Below are 19741 nucleotides of genomic sequence, written 5' to 3' on the forward strand. Positions count from 1 at the left end.
CACATACCGGGAGAAATGAAGACTCTTACCGGATAAAGTGGACCTCCTTCTTGTAGCAAGGTCACCAGCGCCTGCAGATATAGCCCTCTGCGGGGTCTGAGATGGGTCCGAGATGTTGATGTTACTGGACTCCGATCACTCCGCTCACCTAATGGCCACCTTCCTCGCTCAAGAACCGCTTCCCATCCACTGTGCTTTGAGGTACGATCTCCAAGGTGGAAATGGAGCATGTAGAAGGACAAATGTTCCAAATAGTGTGTTATAGTTTTAAAACGCAACTCTTTTATTGTTTATCAAAAATGTTCCAGTTGAATATACATCGTAAAAAATGCTTGCCGGCAATAAAATTTCAAATTCCAAACAAACACCCGTACTTCCGGTACGAGGAAGTCAGCCATCGAGTGAGCAGAGTGATAGGAGTCCAGTCACATCAAAATCTCGGACCCATCTTAGACCCCGCAGAGGGCTATATCTGCAGGTGCTGGTGACCTCCCTACAAATAGGAGGCCCACTTTATCCGGTAAGAGTGTTCATTTCTCCCGGTCCCAGGAAGAGGCTTACCCCATTTTTTCCTGTGGTGGTGAAAGAAATGTAGAACATCTTTCCATCTTTCTCAGCTTGATATTGTTTTAATTTTGGACTTACTTATCACTATACATGGACATTGTCCTTTGAAGTCATTGTTTTACTTTTCAGTGGCTGGATTTCAATAAGTCACTTTATTCACATTTATACACTTGAATTGACATAGGTATTGCACTGTATTAATTTAAGGGTATCATAGGATTTAAACTTATGTCCTTATTAGCGTGACTATTTTCTTTACCCATTTCGTTTTTCATGATCATGTTGGTGTCGCTGCTCTTTTTTCACAGGAATATTTAGTTTCTTAACTTCTTATATCATTAGCGCGGTATACAGTATACACTCCCTGATTATGTTTTGTAACATGGCCCTAAAGGTGGAATTCATCTTTAAGAGTAGATTTAGACGTGCGCCTAAATCTACCTGTCCTCTGAAACTTGATTCATGTTTGGATAGTGCTTCAGTGGCTATTGACAGGTGATGAAGAAGCAATGTGGCTCCTCCTCTCTGCCCTATTTTTGCCAACATTGTACGTGGTTGCTGAGTATTTGCTGCGCTTCCCTTTTTGACTGAATGTGTTGTGTTTGATGGGCTTGCTGGCTGCTAAATGCTACATGTTGAGTAGATTTTGCTATGGCCGCAAGGTGAAGCATGTGCCCCCCAACTATACGCCCAAGCTTAACTTAACAGTTCTAGTGGATGTAAAACTTTCCTACCACTGTTTAATTTCTTTCAAACCATACCTGGGGGCTGAAGCTCTTAATCATTTGATTTAAAACCACTTCAGCCCCGGACCATTTTGCTGGTCAATGACCGGGCCACTTTTTGCAATTCGGCACTGCGCCGCTTTAACTGACAATTGCATGTGGCTCCCAAACAAAATTAACGTCCTTTTTTTTCCCACAAATAGAGCTTTCTTTTGGTGGGATTTGATTACCTCTGCGTTTTTTATTTTTTGCGCTATTAACAAAAATAGAGCAACAATTTTGAAAAAAAAATTATATTTTTTGCTATAATGAATATCCCCAAAAATATATATAAAAAAAAAATTTTTCCTCAGTTTAGGCCGATACGTATTATTCTACATATTTTTCGTAAAAAAAAATTGCAATAAGCGTTTATTGATTGATTTGCGCATAAGTTATAGCGTCTACAAAATAGGGGATAGTTTTATGGCATTTTTATTAATATTTTTTTTTTACTAGTAATGCCGGCGATCTGCGATTTTTATCGGTACTGCGACCTTATGGTGGACACATCGGACACTTTTGACACAGTTTTGGGACCATTGGCATTTTTATAGCGATCAGTGCAATAAAAATGCATTGATTAATGTAAAAATGTCACTGGCAGGGAAGGGGTTAACACTAGGGGGCGATCAAGAGGTTAATTATGTTCCTAAAGTGTGTTATAACTGAAGGGGGGGTGGGACTGACTAGGGTAAATGACAGATCGCTGTTCATACATTGTATGAACATACGAACAGTCATTTCTCCACCTGTTTACACACACAACTCCCGGTTCTCGCTCTGGCACGAGCGATTGCGGGTGCCTGGCGGTGATCGTGCCTGGCGGGCACTCGCATCAGCACCAGGGTCGAGCAGGGGGGCGCGCGCGCCACTAGTGGCCGTTATATTACGTGATTTTGCGCAGCCGAGTCGACCTCCCGCCATAAAACTGAGGTGGGCGGTCGGCAAGAGGTTAAATTAGAATATGGGGAATAAGTGGGTGCAGAGAATGGGAGATGGTGGTGCAAAGAGTTTTTACATTGTTTTTACCCTCACTATGTTAAACTGTGGTGTAATTGGCCAATATGGATGAGCTTTATGTTTGGGTCGAACATGACTTTGATCCGAACATTGGCTGTTTGCCCGTTCGTGAATAGCAAACAATTTGGGATGTTCGCTACAAATTCAAAAGCCGCAGAAAAACACCCTCTGAATGTCTATGGGAGAAATCAAAAGTGCTAATTTTAAAGGCTAATATGCAAGTTATTGTCATAAAAAGTGTTTGGGGACCTGTGTCTTGCCCCAGGGTACATGTATTAATACAAAAAAAAGCTTTAAAAACTTCAATTTTTTCGGGAGCAATGAAACAATAAAACTGAAATATTCCTTTAAATTTCATACCTGGGGGGTGTCTGTAGTATGCCGGTAAATTTAGCGCATTTTTCCCGTGTTTATAACAGTCCTTGCACAAAATGACATTTCTAAAGGAAAAAAAGAAATTTAAAACTACTATAATGAATTTTCGGGTCCCGGCAATACAGATAAAAGTAATTGAAAAAAAACAAAATGGGCCCCCCCCCCCCCAGTCCATTACCAGGCCCTTTGGGTCTGGTATGAATATTAAGAGGAACCCGGAACCAAAATAAAATGCGTGGGGGTCCCCCCAAAATCCATTACCAGGCCCTTCAGGTCTGGTATGGATATTAAGGGGAACCCTGCACCAAATTTAAAAAGAAAAATGGCGTGGCATTCCCCCCACAAATCCATGGCATGGAGTGGGGTTCCCCCCAAAAATCCATACCAGATCCTTCAGACCTGGTATGGATTTTAAGGAGAACCCCGTGCCAGAATAGAAAAAATGGCATGGGGTTCCCCCCAAAAATACATACCAGACCCTTATCCGAGCACGCAACCTGGCAGGCCACAGGAAAAGAGGGGGGACAAGAGTGCCGTACCAGGCCACATGCCCTCAACATGGGATGTCCCCATGTTGATGGGGACAAGGGCATCATCCCCACAACCCTTGCCCAGTGGTTGTGGGGGTCTGCAGGCGGGGGGCTTATCAGAATCTAAATGCCCCCTTTAACAAATACCATATACCGCCCCCCCCCCCCGTGTGTATTGGTAACATTGTACCCCTACCATTTCACCCAAAAAAGTGAGAAAAAAAACACACACACAAAGTTGGGACAAGTCTTTTAATAAAAAAAAATTCAAATCCAGCGCCGTAATTCTTCTACAAGTCCAACCCGCCACTACAAACGATACCGCATCCATAGAAGGCTCCTGGCCGAATGACGCGCGACCCGTCTGACAGGTGTTTTATAAACAAAGGACAGGGCCACCCGTGACGTGAATGGGTGACCCTGCCCCCCTCTGATGCAACGGGGGTTTCCGGCGGTTTCCCCGTGGTGGCTTTTACTGTGCAGGTCAGAGTAAAACTAGTACAGCTTGATCAAAACATGATGTCACTGCTAACACTTCATGGAAAAATACTTTTTAACTTATATTATTCAAATAAAAAGAGGATTGTGATGCTGCTGCTGTCCGGAAGTAAATCTAAGGCCCCGTACTCACGACCAAACATGTCTGCTGAAACTGGTCCGCAGACCAGTTTCAGCAGACATGTTTGGCCGTGTGTTGGCCCGAGCGGACCATTTTGGGACGGATCGGACAGGTTTCCAGCGGACAACTGTTTCCCGGACTTGTTTTAAAACAGTCCGCTGGAAACCTGTCCGCCCGGACATGTACGGCCGTCTGTACAGACCTACCGTACATGTCCTGCCGCCCGCATCCCTCGCATGCGTCGAATGACTTAGACGCATGCGTGGAAGCATATTTAAGGCGGCCCGCCCACGTCGCCGCGTCATTGTCGCGGCGACACCGCGTCATCGACGCGGCGACACCGCGGACACGCCCCGCGTAATGTTTACGCGCGGGCTTCTGTTCGATGGTGTGTATAGCCATCGAACAGAAGTCCCCGGGCAGTCCCCGGCCAGACATGTCCGATGGAAACGGTCTGCAGACCGTTTTCATCGGACATGTCCTGCCGTGAGTACAAGGCCTAACTGTCAAAGTAAAACAATATGAATTGCACAGACACATATTCACTGCCAGGTTATGCTGCCACTAATACTGTCACTGAAAATCATACTATTCTGTAATACCACGTGCAGTATTAAAGTGCTTCTAAAGCTTAAGGTTTCTTTTATTTAATGCATTATCTTGCTTAAAGGGTCACTAAAGGATTTTTTTTAGCTAAATAGCTTCCTTTACCTTACTGCAGTCCTGGTTTCATGTCCTTATTGTTCATTTTTGCTTTGATGTGGCTGTAATTCCTCTCTGTTCTGGACACTTCCTGGTTGTCTGTTTCCTGATAACCACAGTACTGGGAGATTTCTCACTGTGGTGACTAATCAAGGAGGTGTGATTACTGTTTGTAAAACTAAACTGGATTGGTGCTGAGGGGTTTTAGACAAAGCATCGCTGCCCTCTATTGGCTCTTTGTCTCTGTACATCAGAGAACCAGGAAACAACAGCAAAAACTAAACTAAACTGTAGGTACATTATATGATTGTTTTTTATCTATTTTTAATTGTTTTTAAAAGGAATCAGTTAACTATTATGTCGCTATACCCTGTAAACAGTCATTTCAGCAAAAAATAATTTTTCCTTTAGTGACCCTTTAAGGTAAAAAAACTTCTGTGATCAGGATCCCCCCTAGCCCCTTTAAATACTTACTTAAGCTCAATCTTGATCCAATACTGCGTTTGGGAGCAGCAGTAAGAACAATTGGCTTTCAGTCAAATCCTGTGATGAGTGAGCAGGAGGCGCGGCTGAGCCTCACTGTCTGTGTTTATAGATCGAGCCTACATGAGTGCCCCCAAGCAGCTTGCTATGGTGGCATTTGCTGAAGAGGAGGAGACAGGAGCTTGTGGTACTGCACTGGAAGTGATGGAAAATAATAATGGTTGCCCCCTTATTATAACCAGAATGTTTCCTGCCTCAAAATGAATGTTTCTACAGTATATAGTAGTATGATATATTAAAAGCGCATCTTTTGAAGAGATAACAACTATCTTTGCAAAGTATTTTACAAAGCTGCCAAAACAATTTATTCAGATAATATTAACTGTAATTTTTATTTCTTTTTTTACTAAAATCAATTTTTCTTGTGTGTAGGACCTTCGGTCTGTTGTCAAGCAAATCTCCGAATTTTTAGGAATAAAATTAGATGATGAGTCAATGGATATTGTGGTAAAAAAAGCATCGTTCGAAGAGATGAAAAAGGATCCTCTCGCAAATAAAGAAACTATGCCTGAGAATATTATAGACAAAAAGTGTGGGTCATTTATGCGTAAAGGTAAAATATTTCAGTTATATGGTATATGGTTAGTTCTTACATTTAGTGTGCTTCAATATTTATCATATTGTCTGCTGTTTAGTTATTTGCTATATATATATATATATATATATATATATATATATATATATACACACACACATACATATACACAGTGGGGCAGATTCAGATACAATGGTGCAGATTTGCACCGGCGTGGTGCATCATTTTTAGACTACACCGGTCCAGCGCGGAGCGGCAGTTAGGTGATTCAATAACCTTTTTTTGTCTACGATGCCCCAGCGGGGCGGATGTTAGACGGCGTAAGGCGGGGTAAAGCCAAATGGGAGTCACCGTATGCTAATGAAGTGCCAACCGTGGCGCAGGGGTCACGCCGGGGCGCATTTTAGACCGCACATGCTCAGTGACATCCAGGGGTAAATGCCCCAATCTGCACATGCTCAGAACTGCACCCCGGCGTGAGCCCTGAGCTCCGCCGGCCCACTACCAACGCCCAGTCCATAAATCAGCCCAGACTTCCGCCCTACAGGTGCAAATGTACTGAAGCTTTTTTTTTGTAAGCTAGGTAGTTTGCAGTGTGTTGGTCAGTTATGGCTGATGAGGAATCAGGTGGGCGAATGACCAACTTCAGCCCTGAGGAGAGGGCTGTGATTATTGAGGGCCTCTCCCAACATGGGGACCGCCTCTATGGGCCACAGAGTGCCTACACTGGCAAGGCTGATAAAGTGAGAATTTTTGCGGAGATCACAACACAGGTGAATGCTTTGGGGGTGGCAGACAGGGAGCCCAAGCATATCCGCAAGAAAATTAATGACTTGCGTCGATTAGTGAAAGAGAAATTGATGTCCAAAAAAAAACATGCCAGTGGAACTGGAGGAGGACCAGCCAAAAAGATCATCCTGACAGCGGAGGACCTTGTTGTGGCCAGGTTCCTGGCTAGGGAGCTGGTGGAGGGCCTGGAGGGCTTTGATTCTGGGGATCAGCCCTTGAGGATAGGTAAGTGTGTTTTATCTTCTTTCGGGTGTGTTGCATGTGTGTGGGGGGGGGGGGACAAGTGTCAAGTGTGTGGGACCACCAACATCTGAATGTTTTGTGTCCTCCACAGATGTGCAGGATGGAGCTGGGCCATCATCGGCTGCAGACCGACCCACCACATCCAGGGTGGAGACTGCCCCTACATATGTGATGGAGGAAGTGGAGGAGGAGAAGGTCATGTTAGAGGAGGAGACTGTTTATTTATTGGTGGAGACCCCCATTGCTGGCCCCTCCCAAACCTCTCCCCTCATTAGACTTAGCCCCTCAGGGCTTGCTATCCCTATCAGGGATTCCCCCTCACGGGACCCCAGCCCCTCCAGGGCCAGCCCCTCACAGGACCCCAGCCCCTCCAGGGCCAGCCCCTCACAGGACCCCAGCCCCTCCAGGGCCAGCCCCTCACAGGACCCCAGCCCCTCAAGGGCAAGCCCCTCACAGGACCCCAGCCCCTTCAGGGCCAGCCCTTCCACCCGGCCTCAATCCGCTCCTGCCCAGAGGAAGGCATTAAAAAAAACAAGGGGAGTCCCTGCAGAGCTGGAGTTAAGTCTTGCAAGGGACCAAAGCAGGCAGACCCGCCACATTGGGACTCTTGCGGGGGATCTGACCCGGGTCGCAGGTAGCCTGGCATCCTCTGCCGAGAGCCATGCTGCCTGCACTGTGGCATTGAAGGAGGCCGTTATGCAGCAGGCTGGGGACAGTCGGCTCCTAAACGAGAGCCTGCAGGATGTTGTGGGTAACGGGGCAGCCCTTTTGTCCTGTATGGGTGACCTGCAGGACACCACATCCGAGCTGGTTACTGAGGTCCGGAGCCTGGCAGGTGCTGTCAGAGAGGAGGGGAGGCTGACAAGGCGCCAGCAGCGCAGCAATATCACCCGCCGGCTGCGGATGCAGGCTGCCACGAATAGCTACCTCCACCGGCTAGCCGTGGCAATGAAGGGCAAGCAGGCAGCTATGGAGAGACTGGGGGAGGTTCCACCACCAGCCCCCCCAGCTCCACCAGCCCCCCCAGCCCCCCCAGCCCCGGCTCGCACCAGGCAACAGCGGCCCAAAACCTTAGGGACAAGAAAGAGCCCACGCAAGGGACGTTGATTTTTTTGGTTTATTTTTTGTGCACTCAGGTTATGAGTCTTATTTATTTTTTTGATACTCAGGTTATGAGTCAATTTAATTTATTTCCCTGCACACGGGGAGTAGTGCAGCTTTCAGTGTGAATGGTGTGTGAATGTGGGGGGGCGACAATCCTGCCTTTAAGGTTTGTCACCCTCAGTCGTTGGGGAGAAGTGATCCCCACGACCCGTGTGAAAGGTGTATGAATGGACAGCAACATAATTGGAGCCTTGGCGCGGCGTTGCTGCTCCCTAGTACCATGGGGGTACTTCGGTCTAATCCAATTCATTGTGGATGTGGGGTGTGTGTGCTAGGGACCACAGTGGTATGCATGCGTGCATTCTCATAGTGCCATGATTAATGTGTGTGTTTAACGAGAAAAGAAGCGTTCCACGAGGCGTGTCCTGACGGCTCTTCCATCAGCAGACGGGATAGCCTCTGGCAGGGGGGATTATGTGGTTGGGGGCTCAGGTCATCACGTATGTCAATCTCCAGGCCCCTTCTCACTGCGAGGTTGTGCAGCATGCAACATGCCCCGATGATCTGGCACACAAAGTCTGGGGAATACAACAGGGTACCCCCAGACTTATCCAGGCATCGGAAACGGGACTTTAGGAGGCCAAATGTGCGTTCCACCACTCCACGGGTACGTGCGTGTGCTTCATTGTATCTTCTCTCTCCTGGGGTCTGGGGGTTCCGGAATGGGGTCATCATATGGGGTCCCAGTGCATATGCCGCGTCACCTGGAAGGGAAAAGACAGGAGGATGTTAGTCATGCATGTGCCCCTCGTGATGTCTGCATCATGGGGGGGGACAGTCATACCTGACACCCATGTCACTCACCAACCAGCCAGCTGTTCCCGTACACATTCTGTTCAAATTCTGTAGGGATGTTGCTTTGCCGGTAGATGAAGCTGTCATGGCTGGATCCTGGGTGTTTGGCACGGACGTGCCATATGAGGCATTGGGCATCGGCAATCACCTGTACATTGATGGAATGCCAATGCTTGCGATTGCAGTATATGTGCTCGATGTCACGGGGGGGCTGTAGTGCCACATGGGTGCAATCAATGGCCCCCACAGTGCGTGGGAATCTGTCAATTTGGTAGAAATCTGTCATTGTCTTCAGCCGCTGGACCTCCTGGGTGGGTTTTATGATTTGGTTGGCCATGCGTCTCAGGATTGCAGGGATAACCTGGTGCACACATCTGCTCATGGTGGATTGTGACATCCCAGCCGACAATCCACTTGTTCTTTGAAAAGATCCAGTGGCCAGGAAATGCAGTGTTGCCATGACCTTCACCAGTGGCTGCACTGCATGTACGCGGTGTGTCTTGCTGGTGATGTCATCCTGCAGGGTTCTGGTTATTTCCAGGATGACTTCACGGCTGAATCTGTAGATGCGAAACACCTCCAATTCCCCCATGTCAAAGACGTCAATGCGCGTGCGGAATACTCTCTCCCGTGCCCTCCTACGTGCCCGTCGACGCAATAGTGCAAGGACCACGGCTGCCCCTGGCATGTTGGCACACAGATGTGTTGTCCAGCAAGTGTTGTTGCTCAGGTTGTGTGTAACGCTGCTGCTTTAGCTGCTCTCCAGCTGACCTGTGCAAGTCTGGTGCAAAGCTACCCCTGCTTTTATGAGGGGTAACTTGGCGCCGGAATTTTCTCTTACGCTCACCGGGAGTAGCCTGCGCCGGACAAGCTTAAGTTTATGAATTGGCCCAAAAACCTAATTTGCATATTTAAAACCAAAAAAACATGGCCAAGCCAGATCGGACCAGCGTAAATCTGCACCAACGCCGCGCCGGCGTGGAAAGGTTACACCGAGGCGATGAAGTCTATTTGGAGGCGTAATATGGTTCTCTGGGTAAGGCGCAGCGATCCGCCGGCGCAAATCTGCACTTACGCCGTGCATCTACCAAAAAAACGGTGTAAGTGCTTTATGAATCTGCCCCAGTATCTCACAAAAATGAGTACACCCCTCACATTTTTGTAAATGTTTTATTATATCTTTTCATGTGACAACACTGAAGAAATTACACTGTTACAATGTAAAGTAGTGGGTGTACAGTTTGTATAACAGTGTAAAATTGCTGTCCCCAAAAAATAACTCAACACACAGCCATTTATCTCTAAACAGCTAACAACAAAAGTGAGTACACCCCCTAAGTGAAAATGTCCAAATTGGGCCCAAAGTGTCAATATTTTGTGTGGCCACCATTGTTTTCCAGCACTGCCTTAACCCTTTTGGGCATGGAGTTCACCAGAGCTTCACAGGTTACCACTGGAGTCCTCTTCCATTCCTCCATGACGACATCATGGAGCTGGTGTATGTTAGAGACCTTGACCTCCTCCACCTTCAGTTTGAGGATGCCCCACAGATGCTCAATAGGGTTTAGGTCTGGAGACATGCTTGTCCATCACCTTTACCCTCAGCTTCTTTAGCAAGGCAGTGGTCACCTTGGAGGTGTGTTTGGGGTCCTTATGTTGGAATACTGCCCCAGTCTCTGAAGGGAGGGGGTCATGCTCTGCTTCTGTATGTCACAGTACATGGTGGCATTCAGGGTTCCCTCAATGAACTGTACCTCCCCAATGTCAGCAGCACTCATGCAGCCCCAGACCATGACACTCCCACCACCATGCTTGACTGTAGGCAAGACACACTTGTCTTTGTACTGTTTGCGGGCTTTCTTGTGCATCATCTTTAGAAGAGGCTTCCTTCTGTGACGAAAGCCATGCAGACCAATTTGATGCAGTGTTTCTGCATATGGTCTGAGCACTGACAGGCTGACTCCCCACCCCTTCAACCTCTGCAGCAATGCTGGCAACACTTATAAATCTTTTTCCCAAAGACAAACCCTGGATGTGATGCTGAGCACTTGCACTCCTTTGGTAGACCATGGCGAGGCCTGTTCTGAGTGGAGCCTGTCCTGTTAAATCGCTGTATGGTCTTGGCCACCGTGCTGCAGCTCAGTTTCAGGGTCTTGGCAATCTTCTTATAGCCTAGGCCATCTTTATGTAGAGCAACAATTATTTTTTTCAGATCCTCAGAGAGTTCTTTGCCATGAGGTGCCATGTTGAACTTCCAGTGACCAGTATGAGAGAGTGAGTATGATAACACCAAATATAACACACCTGCTGCCCATTCACACCTGAGACCTTGTAACACTATTAAGTCACATTACACCGCAGAGGGAAAATGGTTATCTTGTCCCAATTTGGACATTTTCACTTAGGGGTGTACTCACTTTTGTTGCCAGCGGTTTATGCATTAATGGCTGTGTTGAGTTATTTTGAGGAGACAGCAAATTTACACTGTTATACAAGCTGTAGCCTTTACATTGTAGCAAAGTTTAATTTCTTCAGCGTTGTCAAATGAAAAGATATAGAAATATATTTACAAAAATGTGAGGAAGTGTACTCACTTTTGTGAGATACTGTGTGTATGTATGTATGTATATTTATATATATATATATATATATATATATATATATATATATATATATATATATATGCATCGCTATCTATGCATCACTATTATATGCCCCATGTTGGGGAGTCCAGATGATTAAGGGTTATGGACTACACCTTACCGAGGTGCCTTGATAGGCAATGCCACAAGTGCATGCAACAAAAATCTGTTTTTAACCTAAAACTTTAAAACAGTGTATATGTATGTATGTATGTGTGTGTGTATATATATATATGTATGTATATATATATATATATATATATATATATATATATATATATATGTATGTGTATATATATATATATATATATATATATATATATATATATATATATATATAGTCATGCTCGAAATTGTTGACACCCCAGGAATTTTTCCAGAAATCAAGTATTTCTCACAGAAAAGTATTGCAGTAACACATGTTAATTCCCTTTGTGTGTATTTGAACAAAAAAGGGAGGGAAAAGGCAAATTGGACATAATGTCACACAAAACTCCAAAAATGGTCTGGTCAAAATTCTTGGCACCCTTTCAAAATTGTGGATAAATAAGATTGTTTCAAGCATGTGATGCTCCTTTAAACTCACCTGGGGCAAGTAACAGGTGTGGGTAATATAAAAATCACACCCGAAAGCAGATAAAAAGGAGAGATGTTCACTTAGTCTTTGCATTGTGTGTCTGTGTGTGCCACACTAAGCATGGACAACAGAAAGAGGAGAAGAGAACTGTCTGAGGACTAGAGAACCAAAATTGTGGAAAAATATCAACAATCTCAAGGTTACAAGTCCATCACCAGAGATCTAGATTTGCCTTTGTCCACAGTGTGCAACATTATCAAGAAGTTTGCAACCCATGGCACTGTAGCTAATCTCTCTGGGGGTGGACGGAAGAGAAAAATTGATGAAATGTTGCAACGCATGATAGTCTGGATGGTGGATAAGCAGCCCCAAACAAGTTCCAAAGAAATTCAAGCTGTCCTGCAGGCTCAGGGAGCATCAGTGTCAGCGCCAACTATCCGTCGACATTTAAATGAAATAAAACACTATGGCAGGAGACCCAGGAGGACCCCACTGCTGACACAAAAAAGTAAGACTACAGTTTGCCAAAATGTACTTGAGTAAGCCAAACTCCTTCTGGGAAAACGTCTTGTGGACAGAAGAGAGCAAGATTGAGCTTTTTGGTAAAGCACATCATTCTACTGTTTACCGAAAGGTTAAAAAAAAAAAAAAGAACACAGTACCTACAGTAAAATATGGTGGAGGTTCAATGATGTTTTGGGGTTGTTTTGATGCCTCTGGCACTGGGTGCCTTGAATGTGTGCAAGGGATCATGAAATCTGAGGATTACCAAAGGATTTTGGGTCGCACTGTAGAGCCCAGTGTCAGAAAGCTGGGTTTGTGTCCGAGATCTTGGGTATTCCAGCAGGACAATGGCCCCAAACATAGGTCAAAAAGCACCCAGAAATGGATGGCAACAAATCGCTGGAGAGTTCTAAAGTGGCCAGCAATGAGTTCAGATCTAAATCCCATTGAACACCTGTGGAGAGATCTTAAAATTACTGTTGGGAAAAGGCTCCCTTCCAATAAGAGAGACCTGGAGCAGTTTGCAAAGGAAGAGTGGTCCAAAATTCCAGGTGAGAGGTGTAAGAAGCGTATTGATGGTTATAGGAAGCGACTGATTTCAGTTATTTTTTCCAAAGGGTGTGCAACCAAATATTAGGTTAAGGGTGCCAAGAATTTTGACCAGCCCATTTTTGGAGTTTTGTGTGACATTATGTCCAATTAGCTTTTTTTCCTCCCTTTTTTGTTTTGTTCCAATACACACAAAGGGAATAAACATGTGTATAGCAAAACATGTGTTACTGCAATACTTTTCTGTGAGAAATACTTGATTTTCTGGAAAAATTCCTGGGGCGCCAACAATTTCGAGCATGACTGTGTGTATATATATATATATATATATATATATATATGTGTGTGTGTGTGTGTGTGTGTGTGTGTATGTATGTGTGTGTGTTTTAGGTAAAAAACGTTTTTTTGTTGCATTGCCTATGAAGGCACCTCGGTAAGGTGTGGTCCATAACCCTTAATGATCTGAACTCCCCAACATGGGGCATATAATAGCGATGCATAAAGGCCTGGTCATTGGGAGTGCATGGCAGGAATTCACAGCTCAATATTCCTCTTAAAACATTGTTTTTTCTTTTTTACGAAAGGCAAATCCACTTTGCACTACAAGTGCACTGCAAGTACACTTGTAAGTGCACTTAAAGTGCACTTGTAAGTGCAGTCACTGTAGATCTGAGGGGAAGCTCTGCTGATTTTATCATCTAATCATGTGAAAGCTAAAATGCTGTTTTTTATTTTCCTTGCATGTCCCCCTTAGATCTACAGCGACTGCACTTGAAAGTGTATTTTCAATAGGGATGAACACTCCCCGGTTCAGTTCGCAGCAGAACATGCGAACAGGCTAACAATTTGTTTGAACATGCGAACACCGTTAAAGTCTATGGTACACGAACATGAAAAATCAAAAGTGCTAATTTTAAGTTATTGTCATAAAAAAGTGTTTGGGGACCCGGGCCCCAGGGGACATGTATCAATGCAAAAAAAGTTTTAAACATTGCAGTTTTTTTCGTGAGCAATAATTTTAATGATGCTTAAAGTGAAACAATAAAAATGTTCCTTTAAATTTCGTACCTGGGGGGTGTCTATAGTATGCCTGTAAAGTAGTGCATGTTTCCCATGTTTATAACAGTCCCTGCACAAAATGAAATTTCTAAAGGAAAAAAAGTAATTTAAAACTTTTTGCGGCTATAATGAATTGTCGGGTCCCAGCAATACAGATAAAAGTAATTGAAAAAAACAACATGCCCCCCCCCCCCCATCCATTACCAGGCCCTTTGGGTATGGTATGAATATTAAGGGGAACCCCGAACCAAAAAAAATGCTTGGGGGCCCCCCCAAATTCCATTACCAGACCCTTCAGGTCTGGTATGGATTTTAAGGGGAACCCTGTGCCAAAAAAAAAAATGGATTTCTACCCAACGACCCTTCCTTTCTGAAGTGGGTGACTGCATCATATGGGTTTGATAGCTTGGATGCAAGTTGCGCTGAAGGTTGACTGAGTATGGGATTCATTTCTTGTTTAATGTAGGGTGTATGGACGGCAGGAGTTGACTCTTGGAGCTGAATGCAGGCAGTCATCGGTCTTGGCATGTTGCAGCACATAGTCTGAAGTACGCTGTGAATTGTTATGCTAATCAGGTTTAATTTCAAGTATGTTGCTGAGTCTCTCACAGGTGGGGATGGCAAGTTCCTCTAAGATGTCTGCCTCAACGACTGCAGCTGCTGCTTCATTCTCTGCAGCCAATTTCTCTAACTCAGCTTCTATGCGTAGCTTCTCTAATTTCATTTGCATCTCTTTTTCAGCAAGGCAGCCTTTACTTTTGCAGCTTCTGCTTTTGCGTGGGCGATAGCGACCAAGTCGCTGCTCATTGACCTCTCCTGATACGCCGTCGTATCTCTGAGTCCGGCCGGTCGTATCTATGCGCCTGATTCAGAGAATCAGTTATGCATAGATATCTCTAAGATCCGACTGGTGTAAGTGTCTTACACCGTCGTATCTTAGGCTGCATAATCACGCTGGCCGCTAGGTGGCGCTTCTGTATAGTTTTACAAGGACTATGCAAATTAGGTAGTTACGGCGATTCAGAAACATACGTCCGGCCGGCGCATTTTTTTACGTTGTTTACGTTAGGCTTTATGAGGCGTAGCTAATGTTAAGTATGGCCGTCGTTCCCGCGTTGAGTTTTGAAAATTTTACGTCATTTGCGTAAGTCGTTCGCGAATAGGGCTGGACGTAATTTACGTTCACGTCGAAAGCAATGACGTTTTGCGGCAGATTTTCGAGCACTGGGATTTTTTCACGAACGGCGCATGTGCCGTTAAAAAAAAACGTAAAAGACGCTGGGTCAAGTCAAATTTAAATAAAACACGCCCCCAAAATCCCCATTTGAATTAGGCGGGCTTATGCCGGCCCACATACGTTACGCCGCCGTAACTTAGGGCGCAAGTTCTTTCTGAATACGGAACTTGCGCCCAAAGTTACAGCGGCGTAACGTATCTAAGATACGTTACGCCGGCCGGATAGATACACCATTGTATCTGAATCCGGCCGGTGGAGTCCTCTGGAGAACGTGCATATCTGCAGAAGAAAGGTGGATACTGGAGGCTGTCTCTAACACCTCATGGTATAGACCAGTGGAATTATGGGAAGCTATGGTTGCTTTTAAGCAACAATCTCTATCTACCTTCAGTAAATTATTCACAATTACTAAATATGTAAAAGAGCCACTAGATGGCAATATTACAATGTATTTACAAACCATTAGCATATTCAACAATTAAACAAAGGAACTTAAGAAAACCTTGCTGAAGGCATGACTGATCATTTTTGCAGCAAGCGAGAAGCAAAGCATTGTGACCGCAACATGTGAACACCCCCATTCTCTGCCTTTGCATCTTAAAGCGGGGTTCCAACCACAATTAGCATTTTTTAAATGTATGTCCTTTCATCATGCGTTTTTATAATATAAATCCGGTCACTTACTATTTAACAATCCGCCGCCGCTCCACATAGTTATTCAAAAAAGATAGTTTATAAAACTATGTCCACACCGTTGTCATTTTGCTTGAGGGCATTGTGAAGCCCACAAGCACTTACTTCCTTGCATGGGGAGTGATAATTGGGTAGCGCACTGCATCCTGGGAAATGATGACACACATTTCCCAGGAGCATTAGAGGGAGATGATGTCAGGATCCTAGGTGATTCCAAAGGCAGATTTTGTGGGACTGCATAGCAACAGGCATTTCCAGATGAGTAAAAAAAAACTGTTTCTGTCTATAATATGAATCAACCTACGTACCTGTTTATGTATAAGGTTAGAGTTTAGATTTATCCCTATCATCCATCAAATGAACCCATCACTTAGAGAACTCTCAGGCCCCGTACACACGTCCGAGGCACTCAACGGGCAAAACTCATCGTTTTGCTCGTCGAGTTCTGTGTGAAGCCGCCGAGGATCTCGGCGAGCCAATTTTTCTCATTGAACAACAAGGAAATAGAGAACATGTTCTCTATTTGGCTCGACGAGGAACTCGTCGGCTTCCTCGGCCGAAAGTGTACACACGGCCGGGTTTCTCGGCAGAATTCAGCTCCGATCGAGTTTCTGGCTGAATTCTGCCAAGAAACTCGGTCGTGTGTATGGTGCCTCAAGTAATATTACTGTAAACTGACGATAGACCCAGATAACGTCTATGTCTATAATGTCTGTCATCTGTGGGCATCACTTGATAACAACTAATCTATTGACATTTTCTTTGACTCACTTAAAGGCATTATAATTCTGAATTACTTTATAATGTACAGTAAATGAGCTAAATAATGTAAGATGGATTTGTGTTACTTTCTCTTCAGGCCAAGTTGGAGACTGGAAAAACGTAATGACTGTGGCAGAGAGTGAAACATTTGACAAACTATTCCATGAGAAAATGGGAGATTTATCATTACATTTTACCTGGGAAGTCTCTAAATGAACAAGAATAGCCCTCAGTTTTCTCTATTTTGTCTTTCGAATCTCAAGCCATGACAAAAGTACAAATGCATTTAGCTTGATTTAAAGCTAGATGTAAACATAAATAATGTGTATCTAGTAGTCTTTAAAAATAAAATGAATACATCAGTAATTGCATCTTCCTAGAATTTATTTTCCCAGAAGTCTGCACTAAGATACAAGCCAGATATTAGACATCCCCCGCAACAAAAATATCATTTTTGGTAAGATTCTCCCAATAGGAAATCAGATCTAAAGGGATGCATGTCCAGCAATATTCCTCATTAGAGCTTTGCAGGTGCAGCAGCTGATTGATAATTATAAAATCACTTCCATTAGACTCACATGTGCCCATGGACACAGACAAATACACAGGGATTTCCTCAGAATAACAAAAGGTAGGAATCTGCAATAAAGTTTGTCAAAATCCTTGTAATGTACATAGATCACTCAGAGGGGAATGTTGTTTTTCTCAACAAAAGTGGAGTTACTCTTTAATTCTAAATTCTGTGTCCTTACATGACCTTCTATTAGGAAACAGCAGAGAGTAGTGTGGGGTGTGTTACTCCAGTGGAGGCAAGAAAATAGAATTCCCTGTATAACCTCACCTCCAACCATTATGCCATAACATCAAGCAGGTCAATGACATAGAGGGCAAGACTAGTGTACTTCAAGAAAAAAAAACTTTTAGCATCCATTGAGGGACATGGGAATTGTGGATTACTTTAGAAAGATGGGACATCAGAAAGCAGTCAAACTGAGGGGAAATAAATAGCCAATGAGTGAGCTACCCAATGTGTAGTGGAGACACATGCATGAGTCTCCCAATAATGCTGTGTGTGTGCTATAAGTACAGTACAGAAAGCAGAGCTGACACAGCTACTGGTACCTGTGTGTTGCCCTGGATTTAACTGACATGTCAATAGTGATGCAGACACTGGTTAGCCGTGTTGTGCAGTCTCCTGAAGTGGCACATGTCTCTTTTGGGGAGGACAGGTATAGCTTGAGGGCATCTTGTGACATCATTTCTCTGTCTCCCAAATCTTCTGTACTAAGCCACACCCACAGACCGGTGACTTTATGAATGCTGAGAAAAGCTAAAGAAGAATTTTTAAAGGTAAAAACAATGCAGTTTGGGTTTTAAACAAGATGCCAAACAAAGAGAAAGTGGTTTGCAGAGGACCTAATAGAAGGAACAAATAAGAACCCACTGGGAAACAGGGATATACCTTCAAGAGCAAGTCCTCTAGCTTTGAGATTTGTGGTGTCATTGGGAGTTAGACTCTGATCATCTACAACTAACTACTGCTATAGATTGATAGATACTATATATAGATTGGGATACTTCTACCCCATGTAAAGATCCTTAGTTTTAAAAAAGGGACATAGTGCAGGCACTAGCGGGACTGGAAATGCCATGACTGAGGAAATATCAAATGGTAAGTGAAAAAAGAGTTCTTTAAAGCGGGAGTTCACCCAATTAAGTTTTTTTTCTCTTTTCCCCTTAGATTCCTGCTCGTTTTGTCTAGGGGAATTGGCTAGTTGTTTTAAAATATGAGCCGTACTTACCGTTTTCGAGATGCATCTTCTCCGTCGCTTCCGGGTATGGGTCTTCGGGAGCAGGCGTTCCTTCTTGATTGACAGTCTTCCGAGAGGCTTCCGACGGTCGCATCCATCGCATCACTAGTAGCTGAAAGAAGCCGAACGTCGGTGCGGCTCTATACTGCGCCTGCGCACTGACGTTCGGCTTCTTTCGGAAAATCGTGACACGATGGATGCGACCGTCAGAAGCCTCTCGGAAGACTGTCAATCAAAATAGGAACGCCCAGTCCCGCAGCCCATACCCGGAAGCGGCGGAGAAGATGCATCTCGTAAACGGTAAGTACGGCTCATATTTTAAAACAACTAGCCGATTCCCCTAGACAAAACGAGCATCCATCTAAGGGGAAAAATAGTTATGTATGGGTGAACCTCCGCTTTAAATGTATCCACTATAACCTATAAACACAGTCAAAGCACTCTACACATTAGAACAAACATCATCCCCATTCAAGAAACAAACTCAGATGCCTGTAAAAGGCCACCGAATTAGGGCTCAAGATATATGTAAAAAAAAAAAATCCAAGAAACAAAGGTTTGGCCTAGCGTTGGAAGCATCTACTTTAAGGGATATAATGCATTGTGGCATGTTTTACAAATCAAGGTCACCACCAACAGGGTACAGACAGCAACTCTTGTTAAGTCAATCTGAAACTTCAATAGAGAGCTATCTGTCTGTGAAATCCCTAAAGGTAAGAACATGGGGACCATTTAGCAGTAAATTCCTTAGCAAAGTGAAAAATCTGCATGATATTGACAGGAGGAAGCCAAAAGAGCATGGGTTGTTCTCAGTCCTTGTAGAAAGACGTTTTAATACAGCGTGTATTGGGAATATCTTTACAGCAGCACAAGCCCTAAAAGCATCTATAACTGGTACAGCAAGTTGATCCATGTAAGGCTAGACAAAGTCTCTTCTGCAATAGAGGTCTTAAGCCTCGTACACACGATAGGTTAACCAAAGGACAGCGGTCTGAAGGACCATTGTCCTAGGTTAACCGATGAAGCTGACTGATGGTCCGTCATGCCTACGCACCATAGGTTAAATAACCGATCGTGTCAGAACGCGGTGACGTAAAACACAACGACGTGCTGAAAAAAACGAAGTTCAATGCTTCCAAGCATGCGTCGACTTGACTCTGAGCATGCATGGATTTTTAACCGATGGTTGTGCCTATTAACGATCGGTTTTGTCCTATCGGTTACCAATCCATAGGTTATAATGACTCTTTTCAATGAT

At 44.4% G+C, this 19741-nt stretch overlaps 1 protein-coding gene across 1 annotated transcript in view; it reads left to right on the forward strand.

Moving 5' to 3' along the window:
* LOC120937245 (amine sulfotransferase-like) overlaps positions 1-17038 on the forward strand; it is a 77725-nt gene extending 60687 nt beyond the window's left edge. Inside the window, exons 6-7 of the mRNA XM_040350294.1 lie at positions 5496-5676; positions 16770-17038. Coding sequence (XP_040206228.1) covers positions 5496-5676; positions 16770-16888 — 300 coding nt within the window. The 3' untranslated portion in view covers positions 16889-17038. The remainder of the gene's footprint in view (positions 1-5495; positions 5677-16769) is intronic.
* The last annotated feature ends 2703 nt before the right edge of the window (positions 17039-19741 follow it).

The sequence above is a fragment of the Rana temporaria genome, chromosome 4 (assembly GCF_905171775.1).
Source record: "Rana temporaria chromosome 4, aRanTem1.1, whole genome shotgun sequence".
Lineage (NCBI taxonomy): Eukaryota > Metazoa > Chordata > Amphibia > Anura > Ranidae > Rana > Rana temporaria.